Consider the following 20,122-nt stretch of genomic DNA (forward strand, 5'->3'; position numbering starts at 1 on the left):
TTGTCTTTCCATATTTCTGTTTAAAAATGGACTTTGATCTCTCAAATCATCACTTTAAAGCGATTTTTGAGATTGGCATTTATGCACTTCTTTTGTCTTCCTCGCCTTAGCAATGTGTTTTTTACCCACGAAGGCGCGAGTCACTGTGACAATGATGTTTTTCTCGTATAATATTGTTATTTTTGTTAAGGCACAGAACGCAAGAAAAGTGTAATAGCTGTAAATCTTGAAAATCGCTTTAAAGTGTTCAACTTAGAAGATTATTAGAGCAAGTAACATTATAAAGTTTTTATTATATCTATTGTCGGGTGTGTACTTTTTCTGCATCATGACTGATTTCGCAGTGCCTTATAATTAACTTTGTGTGATGTTCTCTTGGATCATATTAATTCATTAGAACATTTTTTACACGAAAAATACTCGACGAAATTTTTTAAATAGTTTCAGAAATTAATAAGAGATAAGATTTTTACCACATTTCAATTAAAGATTCAAGTATTCTGTGCATCGTAGAACGAAGTTTCTTCATGAATACAGTCATTGAATGAAAGATATATTTACAGTGAATTTAAATGATAATTTGAGAGATCGAAATCCACTTTTAAATAAGTGGAAGTAGATCAAAGAAATCTTTTGAAAAATGCTATAATCATGCAAAAATAAGATATAATTCAAGAATTTCGCAACACATACCTCCAGAAACGAAGTAACGCTTCTGCTTCATCAATAACGAATTCGACTGATACAACATTTAATGCTGATTCTGCGCTTGCATAAAGCCAAGCTATCCAAGTATCAATATGAGATTCTTCGAAAAGCAATCAAAGATATTGATCATAATATCCCAGCAAACGAGAATGAATTGAAATTTTTTTCTATCCGAATGCGTATTTTAAATAGCGAATACTTTTTTTGGATTTTGGATTCAATTAAATTCAATTGGATAGAAAACTACATTTTCTATTCAAAATTTTGAATTGAATTATTATATTCACAATGTGTGTTGTGTGCACAGAAAAAGCTAATATTATTTTTAGATTGAAAGGCATAGAGATATGCTTCATGCAATTCCTATAAATGAATAGAAATGCATTCAGGATTAAAAAGCATTCATTTTAACATTCATGAATCAATATTTCTGAAAATTTGAATCCATTTTTCAATTCATTTCAATCCATTCTCATTTGCTGGGATATTTCCAATTAGGAGGATAATTGAGGTCAAGAAAAAAGGTTACCCGGACATTATCGATGTTAAAAATAAACGTTACATGTCAAAACGGAAAAATAAACGTTACATGTCGTATTCATATTATATCCTTTTCCAACAAACAAGAATGGATTGAAATGAATTGAAATGGCTTGGGAATGGGAGAATGAATTGAAATAGGACTGCCCAGCGCGGTGAGGCGCGATCACGCGCGTCGATAGGGACGTAACGTCTAGTGACGACAATTGCGACTTTTAAACAACATGCCTAGCAACAATAGATGCGCTTCTCGCCGCGCGAAGCAGGTACTATCCTATCGCGCGCTTGCATTTGACGATGGGCTGGGCGAATTTGGCTATTTTCATAAATTAATAACTCGTTAATCATTGCGACAATTGTAAAATGATAGAGGACTTTTTTTCTCAGTTTAGTCCATTCTGCCCTTATATGAAAGATTTATCAATTTCCATACACCCTGCAAACCTAATATCGCGAATTACGAATAAAAGGTTATAAAGGCATTGTTAGTAAAATAAAGTCGTGATCGAGCATCTTGCAATAATAAAAATAATAATAAAACAATAAAAAAAAAATAAAACTAATAGCGGATTCGACTAGATGCACTTAGTGCGTATTAGTGCACATTAAAGTTGCCATACACAAAATAACATAAAGATATGTTTATAAATAAACATAGAAATGGATTAAATCGTATAATACTCAATATATTTTATTGTACTATTACGTAAAATATGTATTTCATAATTCAAAATATTTACATTTCATTTTTATATTAAATTAATTTTCAGTGTACAATGGCGTTAATATACATCAATGTCACAGTATAATACGTACATACAATATGGATATTGAGCGTTGGCACTTTTATTGTAGTAGGTCCCAGATCACATGTTGACTCGTCGCCATGTTGTGGGTTGGAAAGGCGCCGCTTACAAATTTGAGTTTTTATAAAGCTGCAGAATGATTTTTATAAATAAAAAAAAACAGCGAGTATATTTTTAAATCAGAGAATTATATAATAATATAATGTTAATGAACTCATTATATAAAAATAATATTCGTATTAATAATAATAATATTAAACAGTAATAAATAAATTAAAAATAATAATTGATTAAATACTATATGAAAATTGTAATTGAATAATTATATATGAAAAAATAATATATTGCATGAAAATTGTAATTAAATGTGAAGTTGATAATGCACGTACGCACGCACGCACGCATATTTTATTATGAGAATACTTAAATATAATAGTCTACACAATATAGCGCCTCCGAAAAAATTTGATTTAATTTTTTCAGTAAAACTTAATTTTATTAACCTTAATGTCATACTTTTCTCTTACAAATTAAAAAAAATTAAGCTTTGTACGAATGACGTACTACGGCTCTTACCCGTGATACACATGTTTGGCCTGATTTCCTTACCATGAGTCTCACACAATATTGTACGCGAAAAGATTAATTATATTTTATGAGGAGATCCAGCTAACCTAACTTAACCTAATCTGCAATTTCAACTTGCTGAAGGCAGCCACATTCCTGATTGGAAATCGACCCAAGCACACTAAAAATTGGGGACCACATAAAAAGTTCAGTATCCATACTGTATGTACTTACATTGTAACAGTGTAGTGCAAATTTTATGCACGAAGTGTATGGAATTTTGTTACACCGTCTCAAAGGGACGGTGTAGAGCCAATGACATTTAAAATTTGAAAATGGAAATCAAGTGGGAATAGAATTTTAGCGTAATAATGATGTAGTGTACATCATGGTGTGCCACCACTCTAGTGTAGTGTAGCTGAGTGCTTACACGTAACTGATGCAATGCGAGGCTGCACTCAGTGTATCCCAAGATAAAACGCTAAATAAGAAACACACATAATACGATGTGATATGGTGCATTATTACATCATTATTGTTCATTAATGTCAAACAAGAATGAAATGATCACTATTATACTGAGTCTTGTTGGAACTCACTGTCCGAGTTGCCAAGAGCAATTAAGAGAAGTCAAGGGAAAACACTATAATTTATAATATAACAAAAATTTGATCACAGGTTTCACTATTATCCATAGGATATATCGGATATAGTAAGCTATTCTGTGTACATATGTAAATTTTTTTTATTTTTTTATTTTTTTATTTACTTTTTATTTTTATTGTGATACATTAAAATAAATGAAAAAATTATTTGTAATATAATTTTATCTTCATATATAAAGAATTTCCATATTAAAGAAATTATATTTTCAATATTATGTTTATAGATATAGTAGCTGTGTGAATTATACACAACAAATACACAAAAATATAAACATTTTTATAATTCAAAATCATGTCACTCTGGTTATATTTTGTTAATAATTCTAATAACAATACTATTGTTAAATGAAAATATCTATTCTTAAATGGAAATAAAATGTATAACATAAGAGAGACACGATACATACAAATATGATGTGTGGTGTGTACGCGCACGCATGCGTGTATTCTAAGATTGCGCAACGGCCAACATTTCTTCTTGATGAATTAAATGTGTAGTATGATTCACAAGGCCCATCAATTTCGATAATGATGCAGCCCATGTATCTAAAAGAGCAGCTGGTTCTTGTGTGCCAGTAAAGCGGACTACACCAGCTGGACGATCTGTACGTGCATTAATTACTCCAGTTTCTACTAAATTACAGAGACACGCTTCTGTTTCTTCAGTCGGAAGATCTAATAACTCAGCCATGCGAGTTAATGTAATCTTAGTGTAATATTTGGCCATGATTCTTATATTCTAAAAACAGTAAAAATGTTTCTCTTTTTATAAACATTCTGCACATAAAACTATTAAAGCAAGATTATTGATAAATAAATATTCTACTATTTCATATTTTATATACAAATATGTTAAAATAAAAGTATAAAGCATCTAAGTTCTTTTGTAAATCATTTTATCCTGGCTTTTTTTAAATTATATTCTCAGAATAGGAAAAAATGGAAATATTGTAAAAATGAATATAAAAAAAGAATAAGATAGATAAAAATAGATTTTATTTTAAAAAACATTCTAAATGTATGCCTTATTGTGAATAAACATGAAGATTTCTTGATAACTTTATTCAATTCAAAATTTTTTTAATTTAAGAAAATATCAAAGAAAATACCTTTAAATTGTAAGCTTTGAATTAAAATTGACATTTTTTTAAAAACTAAATTATAGAAGAAAATAGTTAAAATTATATTCTTCAATTAATTTTGAATAGAGTTTAATTATGTTATAATTTTGGAAAAGAGCGACAATTTACATTGCTAAAGAAAAAAATTAACTCAAAATAAGTAAAAAATTCACGATATAAACAAAAAGAATTTAACCATCCTATAATAAAACCATCCTATGATATCAAGTTGTACCATATAAAATTGCAATTTATAAAAATCAAAATAACATTGATTTATTTTTAGAAAAAAAAATTTTATTCAATTAAAATGAGTAATATTAAAATTTAAGTCTATACCTTGACACTTATTTTTTAAATTTAGGATAAAATTTTTCGAACTATTACTAAATAATCCTTTTACCAATACAGTTTTACTTTTTTCTAAAGACTTAACAATTAACATTTGAAAAGAATAATCAATGAAATTTGAAGAGAGCAATAGTGTTATATAAATTTTAATCTACCTGTAGAATAGAATATTTTATCTCGATTTATTTATGAATCACAATTTCCAATTGATAATCTTATATATATCGTATAACTTGATATATATTTTTCATTATCCTCTTAAATATATTCTGAATAATATATAAACTTACGTGTTCTACAACACGATTTCGCAAATCTGTCCATCGTTTGCATCCTTCTTCAGTCGAAGAAGAAAAGACTTCAGTTAATCTGAGATCTTTTTCATAAATTTCACATAATCCTGACCATTTTATCAACTCAGGGTTAACAAATAAGCGTAATAATTCTCTGCGAATGATTGTAGTTCATTACTTTACTTTTTACTTTTGAAGAATAAGAAATAAATATTTTAAATATTTCAAAGTAATCATAATCGTTACTTGTAAGTGGGAATCTCATCGAGAAGTTTATCAGCGAGTAATCTGTGCGTTAGATCAGCTTGTTCAGGCTCGTGTGGTGCAAGTACAAGATAAAGAACTGCTCGAGAAAGCGCAATACGTCTTTTCTCTGGATCGTCACGAATAGTAGGAGTTTCTAGTACTGCTCGGTTATGTCGACACAATTCCAAATGCCAACCCTCATGACGTGCCAATTCCATCATTAAGCTAAATACAAAATGTAATTCATTATTACTTTTGTATAATAAATATGAATACAAAATATTGCATACATACTCGTAATATTTTAATTTCAATGTTTGAGTTTCTTCATCATTCTCATCACTAAAGAACTTAACATTAATTTTCTTTGCTATGATTTGAGTTCTCATAAAATCTTGTTTTGCCAAACAAAGTCTCATTTGTTCTAAGATAAGGGAAGCTTTCTCTCGACGTGACATACTGCCATATGTTTCTACCTATACGATACGTTATTTAGTAATCTGTATAATTAAGTTTTATTAGAGTAGTGTGTCTAGTATCGTTATAAACATAATAATACCTGTAATTCAAGCATTACAGCTGCAGCACCTGCAATGTCTCCTTCCGCTTCTTTTATTTCAGCTAAACGGTGAGTAAGCCTTGCTCTTTCTACTTCTACATATATCTTTTGCAAAAAAATTTCTTGTTTAATATAAATATTTTATGATTTCGTTCTTGTTAGATCAAAATATGTCAAAGCAAGCTATTTTAACAATATAAATTCTATTATAAGAATAGAATTATAGAATATTCTAGAATTATAGAATTATAGAATATCTATACAATATATTTGAATTAAGTTAATAAATAAAATAATGAATATTTGCTATTATATAAAAAAATGTACTCCATTTTTCGTGTATTTATATTTCGTAAAATAATATTCCATTGCATACAATGGAAAGAAGTATGTTTATATTCGCTAATACTATTAGAATTCGCTTATATATTCGCTTATACTATTGTGATCAATTTTAATTGACAACTTTTTTATTAACAAGACTAATTCTTATTTTATAATTTTAAATAATTAGGAAGTTGAAAAAGATTTTGGGAGTCCGTAAGAATATTATGTTTCGATACATTATTGATGTCCCCGTTTCGCGGAGACGAATAGCTCAAACTTTCGCATTGCGCGCTACGTCGGATCATCGACACATAAATTGTCATTACTTTACAACCTCAATGTTTAAAGAGATAAAATTTTTCAAAAAAACTTCCTTAAGTAATAAACAAAATAGTAAAAGTTGACAATTCGAAAATTTGATACTACTATATACTAAAACATATATATTTCAAAAATTTATTCATGTATAATTTATTCATGTATAATTTCTTTAATTTTTAAGTAAAGTATGTAGAACTCAAGAGAAGAACAACAATGAAAATTAAATTAATTTCTCTCAGTTATGCTTGAAGGTTTCATAGTATTTTTTTATAGGAAGAATAGGACATTAGCTCTGAAGCCTGTATCAGATTAGAAATTAAGATTGAGATTAATCCTTAAATGCCACATTATGAAAACAACACATTTGGATATGGCCAATCCAATTCGGTTGCTTATAATTTTCACAAAAATGAACATATTTATTAAAATTTTTTTCAATTGAAACAGGCTTTAAAAAACATAAAAAGTTATAAGCAATGAAAAAAAGCACTGGAAAAGGAAAACTTCTGGGTATGCCCAGAATAGTTTTTAAGAGTTAAGATTAGGTTGGAATTTGACCTATTAAAATAAAGTAAATTCATTAAACTTGACATGAATTTTCTTTCTTTTTATTGTTTAAATTTCAATTCAATCTCAATCTAGTCTGATTTGGGCTTAATCCTCTTGATGTATAGTATATATAGTATATATAATGTATATAGTATATACGTATAGTATATATAGTATATATAATATACGTATAGTATATACGTATAGTATATTAATTGAAAATGTATTTACCTTCCCTTCTGTAACCAAACGAAGAGTTTCTATTAGTTTTACCATGGTTTCTTTATTAGGCATTTTGTCTATGTAAGTACAACATTCTTGAACCATCTTTGTTACAGCTTGTTTAAGTTGAGAGCGCCGTTTTGATAATAAAATTATGTGTTCATTAAGCGCTGACCAATTTTTTGCCTCCAAACAAATTTCAACTATGGCTATAAGAAGTCTGGATGTTGATGCCATATCGGCAACCTACATAAGAGTTTAAAAATAATTTTTCTAAATATGTACATGTTACAGTCAAAGCGTAAAATTTTATATACTTTTTAGTCAATGTATGCAATTACGTAAGGTTTTAACAAAAGTATTGAATATAAAATGTCTACTATTGGTATAAACATATTTACTAGATGATACACTTATTATAACACATTAGTAAAACATATTAAGAGTCATCAATTATCACAGTAAAAGTATACATTTTAGTAATACAATAATTATTTTTTTCAGCTAAAAAATGAAATTATATTCAACGCATTTTATCCGAAATGAAACAACAAATCCGAAATGAAACAAATCTAGCAGACAAAACATTGCTCTGCCTCCACGAATCAAAACATTAATCGTAGAAGTTTATCACTTTTGAAGCAGCGAAATCTATCACATTAATGTAATGGAGTCCTAATACTTATTAGAATAATCATTTTTGTGAAACACATTTTTGTGAGGATATTAAAGTGCGGTTAAAAAAAAAATGAATAAATTTATTATCAGTAACAACATATGCTATAGATTTGTTTGTGATATATAACAATATCCTATTGTATACATACACAGAATGGTGTACAGTTGTATATCATGAAGATTTGGCCAGACTTTGAAATTTAATTCTGGACAAAAAGTTTCCTATAAACATGGATCGTCGAAAAATGCTTTCTTAAAAAGTTAGCGTCCAAAAATCTTTGAAATCTTGATTATTTTATACGATTTTTACAACTATTGGGAAAACATATTGCTTTTTTTAACAAAAAGTATCTAAACGAAAGAGTTGTAGAGAATTATCTTTCAAATGAGATTAAAATGATTATAGTACATTCCATAGGTTTTGTGATAACCGATTTCAAAAGTATAAAAAAAGTGTTTTTTCAGCTACCAACAGTAGAACTTTTTTAAAGATACTCTGATTTTTGTCCAAGAAATAATTTCATATTCTTTTCACTTTCTATTCTTTCTTTCATTCTTCTATGATAATTAGTTTTAATAATGGAGAAAATAATGAAAAATATTCTTTTGTACATTTGTACTAGTCAAAACTTATGGAATGTACTACAATCATTTTAATCTCATTAAAAATATAATTGAATTTTTTACAATTTTCGTTTTGGTACTTTTTGTTAAAAAACGCACATTTTACCTAATATTTTTTATATATAAAAATGTATGCATCAATAAAAATTTAAATTTCATTGCTTGTGTGAATACATTTACTTATCAAATAGTATGTACACATTGACTATAAATATATACATTTATTGAATTAACACTTTGACATATATATTAAATACGACTATGGGTACGTTTCACTTAATGTTCACAAGCTCTCGAGTATCATTTCATTCTTCTCGTCAGCAAATAAAAATGAAATAATACACTGGAGCGTTGCAAACTTTAAGTGCACCCTTCTGTACACACATACATATGTATGTGTAAATATTTCTTACTTTACAGTATTAATGTATACTTAACAGTTCTGGTAAGTTTCTCTAAAGCTAACAATTGATCCAAGGCATCATGCAGCTTTCCTTCAGAAGCTAGTTTTTTGCATTCTGGAACTTTTATATCGCAAGTATTGCTATAATCCACCTCCATCTTCATAAGTCTACCAGAATTATCCATTATTGCCTCTGCCATTTTAATTGTTGGCCAATATCTAATTTCACGTAAGAACAAAGATAAAAAAATCATTGTTAATTGTGTAAATGCATATTAATTATATTTGTTTTTAAGATTATGAAGGAGATAATAGGAGGTAATTAGGAGATAGGCTTAGTCAGAATCAATGAAATTAGATTTATTCGGTATATTTTTGCATAAAACAAAAGAATCTAGCAGAAAAGAAAGATTCTATCCTACAAATCAAAATATTAATTATTAAAGTTGCCGACTATTCAGATTAGAAGTTAAGCCTTAGACACAATGTGAAGCAAGAATAGCAATAGGAATAGCATAGAAATAAGCGATATATAATTGTCATCTTCCGTTGCAATACTGCAAAAGAAATAAAAATGTTAATCTGATCTCGTATATAGATTTCATATATTCCACAATTAAATTTAAAATATATAAATTTAAGAATATATATTATATTCATAACATCTACTTTGACCGATTATTGCCGTTCTCTATTATATTTATGTATATATTAGTATTCTTGTATCTGCTTCAAAGTATATATATTACAACATATATACATATAAACAAAATAAAAAATCTGAACGCTGATTGGTAGGCTATAAGGTAGACACAGAATTCCAACTCGTCGGAAATTTATCGCTATTGCTTTACTCTGTGTTCCTACATAGTGGAAGTAAGTGTACTTCCACCATGATGTTCCTATGTACATTGATATATGCATATATTCCCGAATGTCAGATTCCTCTGTTTCTATTGCTATTGTTATCGCTGTTGTCTCACATTGTGTTAACTGTCTGCCACAGCCATAAAAAAAAAACTTTTATTTAATTATACAGAATATAGTAAGACAATATAGTAACAGTTGTTGAAGAAATCCTCAATCGGATTGTCGTATTTTTTATTAAATTACTAACTGAGCTGGATTCTCGATAACAATCGAAGAATTACTAAAACACACTTTTACAATTTGAACTTCCAAACTTCTGACTGGATACCTATTTCGATTTTTAATATTCTAACGCAGAAATGAGTATGTAAAATTAGATTTGAACAACAATTTTATTATAACACATTATAACACATAAAATTTTTTTATATTAGGTGTAGTAAAAAGAAATCCATTATTTTTCCATTCAATTTCATGCAAAAATAATGGATTTCTTTTTACTACACCTAATATAATCCCTTTGTAAGTCGAAACGTTTGATGAATTTTGTAGCGCTGTGCGTATGTAATTAAAAAACAAATTCTATTTTTTGAGTAACTGTAATTATGCTTATTTTTAAAAAAAGTCTTGACACATTGATTATATTTTTCCTATTTTTCTATATAAAAAAACCCTTTCTCTATTCTTGCTATGTGTGAAAAATTGTAAACTCATGTTTGTTCATGGATTTCCAACTTGGCACGCAAAATGAAATTTAATTAAAAGGATTGATTGATTTTATGAAAGAGGATGAAATAGGGTAGGAACCCTTCACATACATATAGATGCAGAGAGGGGAGGGGGGAAGAGAGAGAGGCAGAATCCAACAGAATCCTCCCAATCATGAAGTATATGTACAGGCCTGTTCTTTTTGTGTGCCTTCTAACAAGCGACACAGTGCGACATAGTGATCATGTCATCTTTGTTTAAATTGGCAAACAACAAGGATGAAATGATCCATTGTCATACCATGTCAGACACAAATGATACATTGTGACACAATAGGTCATTACATCCTTGTTTACTAATGTTAAACAAAGATGATCACTGTGTCATTTGTTGGAAGACACACTTTAGCTACACTTGTTGCACAGTTCATCTTTTTTTCTTTAACATGAAAAAAGAAAGATAAACAGTGCAAAAATTTCAGCTGAAAAACTAGATCTTATTTACTTTATTATGGGTTTCTTTTACCAATCTTAATTAAGTTAACCGACGGTTACATGGAGCTTATTTAGGTCCAATTTCACAATTCATGGTTAATTTTTAACAGAGATTTAACTTAAAATAAGTTAAATTTCGATTAAAAGTTAATCATGAGTTGCAAAACTAAGGCCAGTTTCTAAAAATATAGTCTAATTTTAATCTCAGTTTAACTAATTCTTCATCTTTTTCCAATTCTGAAAATTAGAAAAAGATATAAAGTTGAACAGAGATTAAAGTTAATCTACATTGGTAGAAATGAGCCTAAATGAGCCTCATGTAAGTCGATTAATTTAACCGAGAGTAGTGAAAGATACTCTGTGTACAGAGAATTCCTGTCTCTCCCCCCTCCGGCCCACGTTAAATCAAAACCAATCTTTTAAGTTTAATTTCATTTTGTGTGCTAAGTTGAAAACCCATGAACTAGTCTATACGAATTTACAATTCTTCACACATAGAGAGAACAGAGAAAAGTCTTTCTTCATGATCTGTGACAGATTAATACCTAATCTAAATAGTCGTCAACTTTAACCATTAATATCTTAATTCACATGACAGAGCAACACTTTTTCTGTCAGATTCGTTTATTTCATGAAAAGCCGCGTAAGATATATTTTTTTATCCATTTTTGTGATTGTGTACTAAATTATCGTAAAATCAAATATAGATGGAAAAAGGCCGCAGATATAAAAATACAAAAATTCGATCACAAAATAGCCAAAAAAGATGTTTGCGTAATTGATGAATAGTGAATGATATACTATAAGCTGCGTTCTGTAAAGCGCATGATATACCGTCTTGTTTAACATTCAGAATGAATAACATAATAAAACAGTACACGTTTTCAGAACGCAGCTAAAATCAAATGCATTTCTTATACGATTTCCTTTCAAATATATCAACAGAATAAATAATAATATTTCCAATACACATTAGAACATTTGTCACGTTTTGTATAGATATTATTAATGGAATTTAGGTTAAATGGCCAAATACACACCAAAGTTAAATCATTAGTCACGACTGGTCACGAGTTATGAATATCCATGATGCACAATGCACATGATGATGTATGGTGGAATCAGAAACAATGGCACAATCTAGATATACCAGTTGCGACACTGAGCGTCGGCATATTTGATGTACGAGAGACAAAGTCACGTGATCTGTGGCCATTTTGAGAACTGTATACGCGTTCACATTTAAATATATTTTAACTAAATTACGATACACTGATTAATATGAACGTTTTTAAATAAAAGATGCATATGATGCAATGTATCACAATAAATTATTTCATCTTTGTTTAATATTGCAAACAATAAGGATAAAATTGAATAATTGTTTTAGATTATGTCATCTATGTTTATTGCTGGAAAACTGTATAGTAAATAAAATTATAAAATAAATGGATACTATTTGTTATAAAAGATACCATTATTAAAATGTGTGTGTGTGTGTGTGTGTGTGTGTCTTTTTGTGTGTATGTGCGCGCGCGCGCGCGTGGGTGCATGCGTGCGTGTGTATATATACATATAAAACAAGGTGACATGTGTATATACATATAAAATAAAGTTTATAGATATTTTTAAAGGAAAATTTTACTTTATTTAATAATCATAATAATCGCTATTCTGGAAAAAGTAATATAGAAGAATTAGAATAATATAGAATTAAATAATAGAATTCTTAAAAATAAAATTAAAAAATAAAATTAAAATAAGAAAAGAAGAAGAAAGTAAAATAATATCCATTATTTAACATATTTACATTAATACCGTAAATCCATATATATCATTCTGTGTTTTATTTTTCAAATATTTTTACTTTTACTATTATGTTCATATTGTATAGGTAATCATTAAATATATAATAAATAAATAAATATGTTGAGAAATAAATATAGAAAAAAATAAGTATGATTATTAGACATTTTATTAAACAAGACAGATTATTAAACAATAATAAAAATTATCAAATAAATATTGTAGTAGAATGAAATATTCAGTCATACAATAATTAAAATTAAAACGATTAATGTATAATTATAAATTTATTTTTTATTATGAAAAATAAATGTAACTTTAAGTACTACTTAAAAACATAAATTATCTGTTTTAAAAATAATAATTCACTGCTTTACAAATTCTCTACATTAGCAGTTTGTGTTTTTCAAGCATAAAATTTGTGTTTTTTAAAGCAATGAAGTTATATAATTAAAGCAGAAATACATTATGCTGTATCAAGTCGGGATAACAGATACCTTAATCTCTAAAGTCTCGAATTTTAATCGATGAATGCTTGATAGCTCGATTTACAAGGCTAACTGCCACATTTTTCTATCAGATTCTTTTGTTTCATGCAAAAACGTGTTGAATGAGATTAATTTTATCAAAATCAGAAGATCCTCTTCTAAATAATTATCAGAATGAATTTTATTATTCGTTCGATGTTTCGATATCACAGTCTTATGTTCCTATTTTGGGCTGCGTTCAGAAACATCACTCGTTGCTGTGTTTCGGTGACTTCAGTGAATAAGTAATGAGGGTATCGTGTGCCTTTGGGTGGTATTCCCGAATAACTTCCGTGTGGCGTGTGTGTCATCTCAATTCCACCTCACCGTTCACGTTTAACCCTAATCTCAAGCTAAACAATTCACCGATGAAGAAAGGCGGTGAAATGATTGTAAAATGGAATGACGGTGACATATGAGTAAAAAGAAAATATTGGGTTGTCTGGAAAGTTCGTGCCGATGTTGAAAGATGCAGGATGTTGAAACACAGAAAATTTTAATTTAATAAATGTATACTAAAATTTAAATTTTAGTTGGCACGAACTTTCCGGACAACTCAATAATATAAGTCATTCCTTTCAAATTTCGAATTTCGATTGGTCGATTCCCTTATGCATTATACATTATGCAAGTCTTATGCTACGGTTATAACACACACCGGCTTACATCGATTCCGCTAGCTTTTCGCGTGAGTGGTTTAGTGACACTCGGTGTGACTCTCTTGATATTTCTCATATTGTCTACATCGAGTACACAAGTATTTCCGAATGACTGGTGTGTATTAGTAGCACATCAACGAATGTTTCCGAACGCATATATACTTATAAAAATTAACCTTGTTAAGCTGGTTTAAATGGAGAAAACTGTCTCCTATAAGCACATGGTTAATTAACATGCTGGTGTGTTCGGATTCCTATCCAGGTGTCACTCTTGTTTAACATTTGATAAATAACAAGAATGGAGTGATAATGGAATTTCAACATAATCCTGAAGGTAATTAATTAAAATAAATATGGAGGTTAATATGGTCAGAACACGAATGTCGTATATACCCATTTTGATTTACATTTTCGCCTTTCTATATATATATATATAGAAAGGCGAAAATGTAAATCAAAATGGGTACACAAAGTGAAATCGGGGCAATGTCCCCTGTATATATATGTGATTTCCGATCCGCAGAAATTTAGTTTCCTATGTCCCATGGAGCGGAACTTGCAGATGCATAATCAATGCAAATTAATGACAAACGCTATTCCGATCTAATGATCTAATGAAACTGATTTACGGGAAGATTCTTGTGATTGGTCAACGCTAATTGCGCATTGCAGAAATTCCGCGCCACATATATAGGACATAGGAAAATATATTAGGTGTACAACTTTGCTTCCGCCGTTTTCCTATAGATGGCTTTAGCGTGTGTGGTCGAAATAAATAGATTATAGACGTCATACAATAAACTTGGGCATCTGTCAACATAACCCCATAGAAACATTAGTCGATTTGTGTCTGCATCATAAAGTTATTCTCGATTGAAAATGTCAGTTTACGAGCCAAATTCTCGTCATTTGCGGGAGGTTTTAATTTTTTGCTTCAATATGAAGAAATCTGCGGCTGAGGCTCATCGAATGCTCTCAAATACAAATGGTGAGGCCGCTATTAATGAAAGAACGTATCGTGAGTAGTTCCAACGTTTTAAGAACGATGATTTTGACGTCCAAAGTCATGCTCTGTATTTGATGGGACCAGCTCGGCGTAGTGTATTATGAACTGTTAAAACCGACTGAAACAATCACAGGCGATCGGTATCGAACGCAATTGATGCGTTTGAGCTGAGCATTGAAAGACAAACGGCCACAATATAACGAGAGACACGATAAAGTGATTTTGCAGCATGACAATGCTCGATCCCTTGTTGCGAAAGTGGTCAAGACATACTTGAAACGGGAACATACTTGAAATGGGAAGTCCTACCCCACCCGCCGTATTCTCCAGACGTTGTTCCCTCTGACTATCACTTGTTTCGATCAATGGCACACGGCCTGGCTGGCCAGCACTTCCGGTCTTATGAAGAAGTAAAAAATTGGATCGATTCGTGGATAGCCTCAAAAGATGACCAGTTTTTTCGACGCGGGATTCGTACGCTACCCGAAAGATGGGAGAAAGTAATGGCCAGCGATGGACAATACTTTGAATCATAAATGTATAACCAGTTTTTTACAATAAAGCCTCGAATTTCGGAAAAAAACGGCGGAAGCAAAATTGTACACCTAATATATTAGCGGAATGGAATTGATAGAAGCCACGACCAATCACAAGCATTGCGCTAATTCCGCATCATGGGATCGAACCCTAAGGGTGAAATCACACGGTACGGGAATCAGCTGTGTGATTTCACCCTTTAGGGTGAATCAATCAGCGCTATTCCGCATTTTTCCATCACGCAAATTTTGTGTGCTATGTTCACATGATGCATCAAAAATGTATCCAGCATGAATATAATTTAAAAACTATTAACTTCATGTTAATAATTTGTTAATAATAATGTTTATTAAAACATAATTTTTCAAATTGTAAAAACAATTGTAAATACTGTTGTAATATTTATGTTTTACAATTAATATTTACAATCTCATAACAATTTTTTGAATCGCTTTAACGCATTTATTATCATTATTTTTCCGCATCATGTGAACATAGCACACAAAATTGGCATGATGGAAAAGTGCAGAAAAAGGCACACTGAAATCGCACGTAATGTATCATTGTTTTTTAATCTTAATATCTATATTTATGTACTCAAATTTTGTCGTTTTGCTTCATTCGTCTCGACATTACGTAATTCCATTATATCAATCAGCATCAAATTATTTTAATTTCTCAAAATATGATTTATTATAAGAATAATGACGCATTCTCTATTCCGCAATCCCATTCCGTACTGTGTGGTTTCACCAACCAACAGTCGAGCATTCTCCTGTCGTTTGATTATAATTCGGGAATACTCGACTATATAGTTGGTTGGTTCTTACATTCTGATCCGGATTACATCCTCGGTGAAAACTAGGCCAATGTTGCCAACTCTGAATTTCAAAATTCCGTCAGATGCTTTATCAAAATATTCCTTTATTCTTATGATAATTATACAGTTACAATAAAATTAGACTTATTCGACATATTTTTGCATAAAATAAAAGAATTTGGCAGAAAAAATTGTCGCTCTGCCGCAAAACAAGATATTAAGCGTTAAAGTTGACAACTTGAGGTTAGGAAATCTGTCGCAGAAGCAATAAAGTCTATAATTGTATCGTTTTATATGGCTTTCAACCATGATGGAAGAGATAACATAATATGTGCAATTTGCAAGCATCTCTCTTTGAATTTCCACCATCTCTGTCTATGAATGTCAATAAGACATTAAGGCTGCCAACTGTGAAACGTTAAACATAGGGCGAAATAATAAATAAATTTTATTACATTATATAATACATAAATTTTAACATCTTTAATCATTATTTTAATGAGAAATGCATTTAATTCTGTACTAGATACATGATAATAAAAAATGAATGACAAATACAATATTTAAATTCATTTATGGACTTGCTGTTGATTCTGCTTGCGCTCATTGCGCTCCATACAGATGAAGAGATTCCGCGTAACGAAAACACGTTTATTGATTCTGCTCTTGTTCCGTTATTCTGCTGCATGGGTTTGCACCATTATGCTTCATTCACACTGGACGCAGCAATCAATGAGTAAAGAGATTATTTACAGTGGCGTAAATAATATCGTTTTGCTGGTTAGTTGCTATTCCGGTGCTTGACGCTTGCTGCGTCCAGTGTGAATTCTTACTAGAAATGAGTTCATTAGCATTCTGTTCCGTAAGAAATTTCTCTACTGTATTGAAACCATCGAAATCATAACCGGAACAGTATAGAGGTACAGAATTAACGAAATATCATGTAGATTGCAGGCTATATCGATCCAGCTATTGTTGATGATTGAGAATTCGACAACTTCGAAGAAGAAATTTAATAATTATTCTTACTTTTCAATACAATACACTTTTGTTTTATATATGAGGCATTCCATGCCAAATCAGTCATTCATTTTGCAAAGTTTCATGGATTTTGTTCATATTGCTTGAATTTAAACAGTTTGATGAATAAAGCTTTATGCCGAATAATAAACCTGTAGGCTAACTGGTTGCCGACCTGTAGGACTGTCAATTTTTGGACTTTTTCGTCGCAGCGTTCTTAAATGTATAACTTTCCTAGTGGGTTTATCCACTATTTTGTAATTTTTTGCTGCCTAACTAATTTTGTTTGTTCGAACACCAAACTGCACTGACAAAAATCATAGTGCAACATTTTGTGAACTCGTTCGATTCATTCAATTGATCGAAATACAAATTCAACACTACACTGGGTCAGTTTTCATTTGCCGAATACGGCCACTTGAACGCACTGATACAGTGCGTATAACCCAAATGCGTGGCATCGAAAAAGTTCGCATTCAGTGTGCACTATCCAGGAAATGAGAATGGATTAAAATGGATTAAAATTTTTTTTAATGCGTACTTTAAATTTTATTACATCTTAATAAAAATGAATTGAAATAGATTGGATTCGAGCTAATACTAATTTAACATTCGAAAAAAGAATACATTTATATTTAAGGATTATAAATTTTATTCCTAAGACATTTATAATAATAATTATATTTAAACAACTACTTCAAATTGGTATTAAAAAACGCACCTTATTGGAATTTGAATCTAGGATCTCTGGATTATGAATCTTCTATGTTATATCATTTCTTCAATTGGTAAATGTTATTCATTCTCTACTTCAATTACAATTTGCTAAACTAGTAACGAAATTATATAGATATAAATTATATAATAAAAATATCATCATTTGACAGATATAATAAAATATAAACAATTTATATTACTATGAGACAACATTGGATAAGTTTCGGATAATCTAATCTCGCTTGACCGATGTCGCCATGATTAGCCTAATATTCGGGCTGTGTTCGATTTGCGAGTGTTCACACCGATCATTCATTTTACTTCTAATCAAAGAGAAACAAAAGAACATAACACAATTATTTTCACATTGCAACTTTTTTGAACTTAGTTAAATTAACACATAAATTTTCCTTATAATTTTGAATAATTTAAATAGCATTTATAAGTCATTTTTTAATAAAATTTTTTTTATTTAATTAGATTGAAAAACTGCATTTCATATTCAGAATATTGAACAGAAATTATTAATATTATTTTTTAATTTAATTGAATTAAAAAACTGTACTTCCTATTCTGAATTGAGTAATATTCACGATGCACAAAAAATGCTAATATTATTTTTAGATTGAAAAGGCATAGACATTTGCTTTTTGCAATTCCTATAAATGAATAAAAATGAATCAGAATTGAAAAGAATTCATTTTAACATTCATGAATCTACAGATTTCTGAAAATCTGAATCTATTTTAATCCATTTTAATCTATTCTCGTTTGCTGGAAGAAAAACTAAAATTATATTTATTAGAAATGAATTATTAGAAACAAGTAGTAGCGATGATGAAATAGAAGATATGCAGTGATAGTTCTTCCAAAGAAGATGAATTTGGGATAATTATGAGATTCAAGTAGTTTGATCTCTTGTTAAAAATTATACGGACACAGTTAATGTATACATATTCAGATGTGGAATTTAAGAATCATTTTCGGTAAAATGAATATATGTGCATCTTTTGTAGTTAAATATAATGTATATATTTTTTTATTTCCTGGATCGAATATTTCGACGCATTGTGCTTCTTTAAATGATGTCATATTGTACTATAAAAAGCTCCGCATAATAAAAGGAATAGAGAACAGAGAATTGAGAATAAGAATTTGAAACTATTAGAAATTATTTGATATGATTTCTGTTATTTCATGATAAGTTCAAATTCTTATTCTCTGTTCCTTATTCCTTTTATTGTGCGGAGCCCCTTACTGCCTCACCTCGAAAGCTACAGTAGTGACAATATGGCTATTATTTACGACATCATTGAGGGAACTAAACGTTGCTGCAGCGCGCTGCATAGTAATAATGGAACAATTTTTCAGTATTGCCAGTACTGGCAGTGTATATCGGAACACATCCAAAGGCCGTATCAGACTACCGACTCTGCAGGCCGACTCTGACTCATAGTAATAACATGAGATGCTTTCCAATTGCTTAATACATCTTAAAGCTTTGTGTCACATGCTAGAAATCAGTCCGAGACCTCAGATGAAGAAAGAATTAACCAATCGCAATGGTCATGTGATCAAATTATTCAAATGTGATTTGTTAATTTTTTCTCTGTCCGAGATCTTGGACAGATTTTTAGCATCATGGACATTGGGTTTAACACAAAGTCAACGTACACAAAGTCCTCATTGTGTACGATTCAATTGGAACAGAATGTGTACGCTATACGGTTGAGATCCGTTTCGGATAGAGTTAGATTAAGGCTGCGATCAAAGTCTCGCTATAAATGCTTTGAAGCGTTTCATGGACCAATTAGAAGAAAAAATTTTACAAATTGATCAATTAAAAAACTTCAAAACGTTTGCAGCATCGCGTTGACCGTATCCTAAATGTAGCTTTTTTCGTCTGTATTAAATAAAAAAAAGTAAAAATACCTGTCACTCAACGTCTTCCAACCTCATTTATAGCTGCCGCAGTTAG

The 20,122-nt window shown here is 29.9% G+C and overlaps 1 protein-coding gene across 8 annotated transcripts; it reads right to left on the minus strand.

Moving 5' to 3' along the window:
* Positions 1-2,034: 2,034 nt before the first annotated feature.
* On the minus strand, positions 2,035-20,100 carry LOC108692712 (26S proteasome non-ATPase regulatory subunit 12). Of its 8 annotated transcripts, none has more exons than XR_001932003.1 (10): positions 12,093-12,126; positions 9,016-9,199; positions 7,285-7,521; positions 5,857-5,961; positions 5,592-5,773; positions 5,298-5,522; positions 5,049-5,205; positions 3,694-4,025; positions 2,856-3,102; positions 2,035-2,183 (listed from the first exon to the last, which is right to left on the minus strand). XR_001932003.1 is itself a non-coding variant. In XM_018201102.1 (9 exons), the coding sequence occupies exons 2-8, from the start codon at positions 9,178-9,180 to the stop codon at positions 3,735-3,737; spliced, it is 1,362 nt and encodes a 453-aa protein (XP_018056591.1). In that variant the 5' UTR covers positions 9,181-9,199; positions 20,077-20,100; the 3' UTR covers positions 2,586-3,102; positions 3,694-3,734. The 8 variants fall into 8 exon arrangements, 6 of the variants coding, with proteins under 6 accessions (XP_018056591.1, XP_018056585.1, XP_018056588.1 ...); XR_001932002.1 differs by having other exon boundaries at positions 2,631-3,102; XM_018201102.1 differs by lacking the exons at positions 2,035-2,183; positions 12,093-12,126 and adding an exon at positions 20,077-20,100 and having other exon boundaries at positions 2,586-3,102.
* Between the last annotated feature and the right edge of the window lie 22 nt (positions 20,101-20,122).

This window comes from Atta colombica, unplaced genomic scaffold, assembly GCF_001594045.1.
Source record: "Atta colombica isolate Treedump-2 unplaced genomic scaffold, Acol1.0 scaffold80, whole genome shotgun sequence".
NCBI classification, from domain to species: domain Eukaryota; kingdom Metazoa; phylum Arthropoda; class Insecta; order Hymenoptera; family Formicidae; genus Atta; species Atta colombica.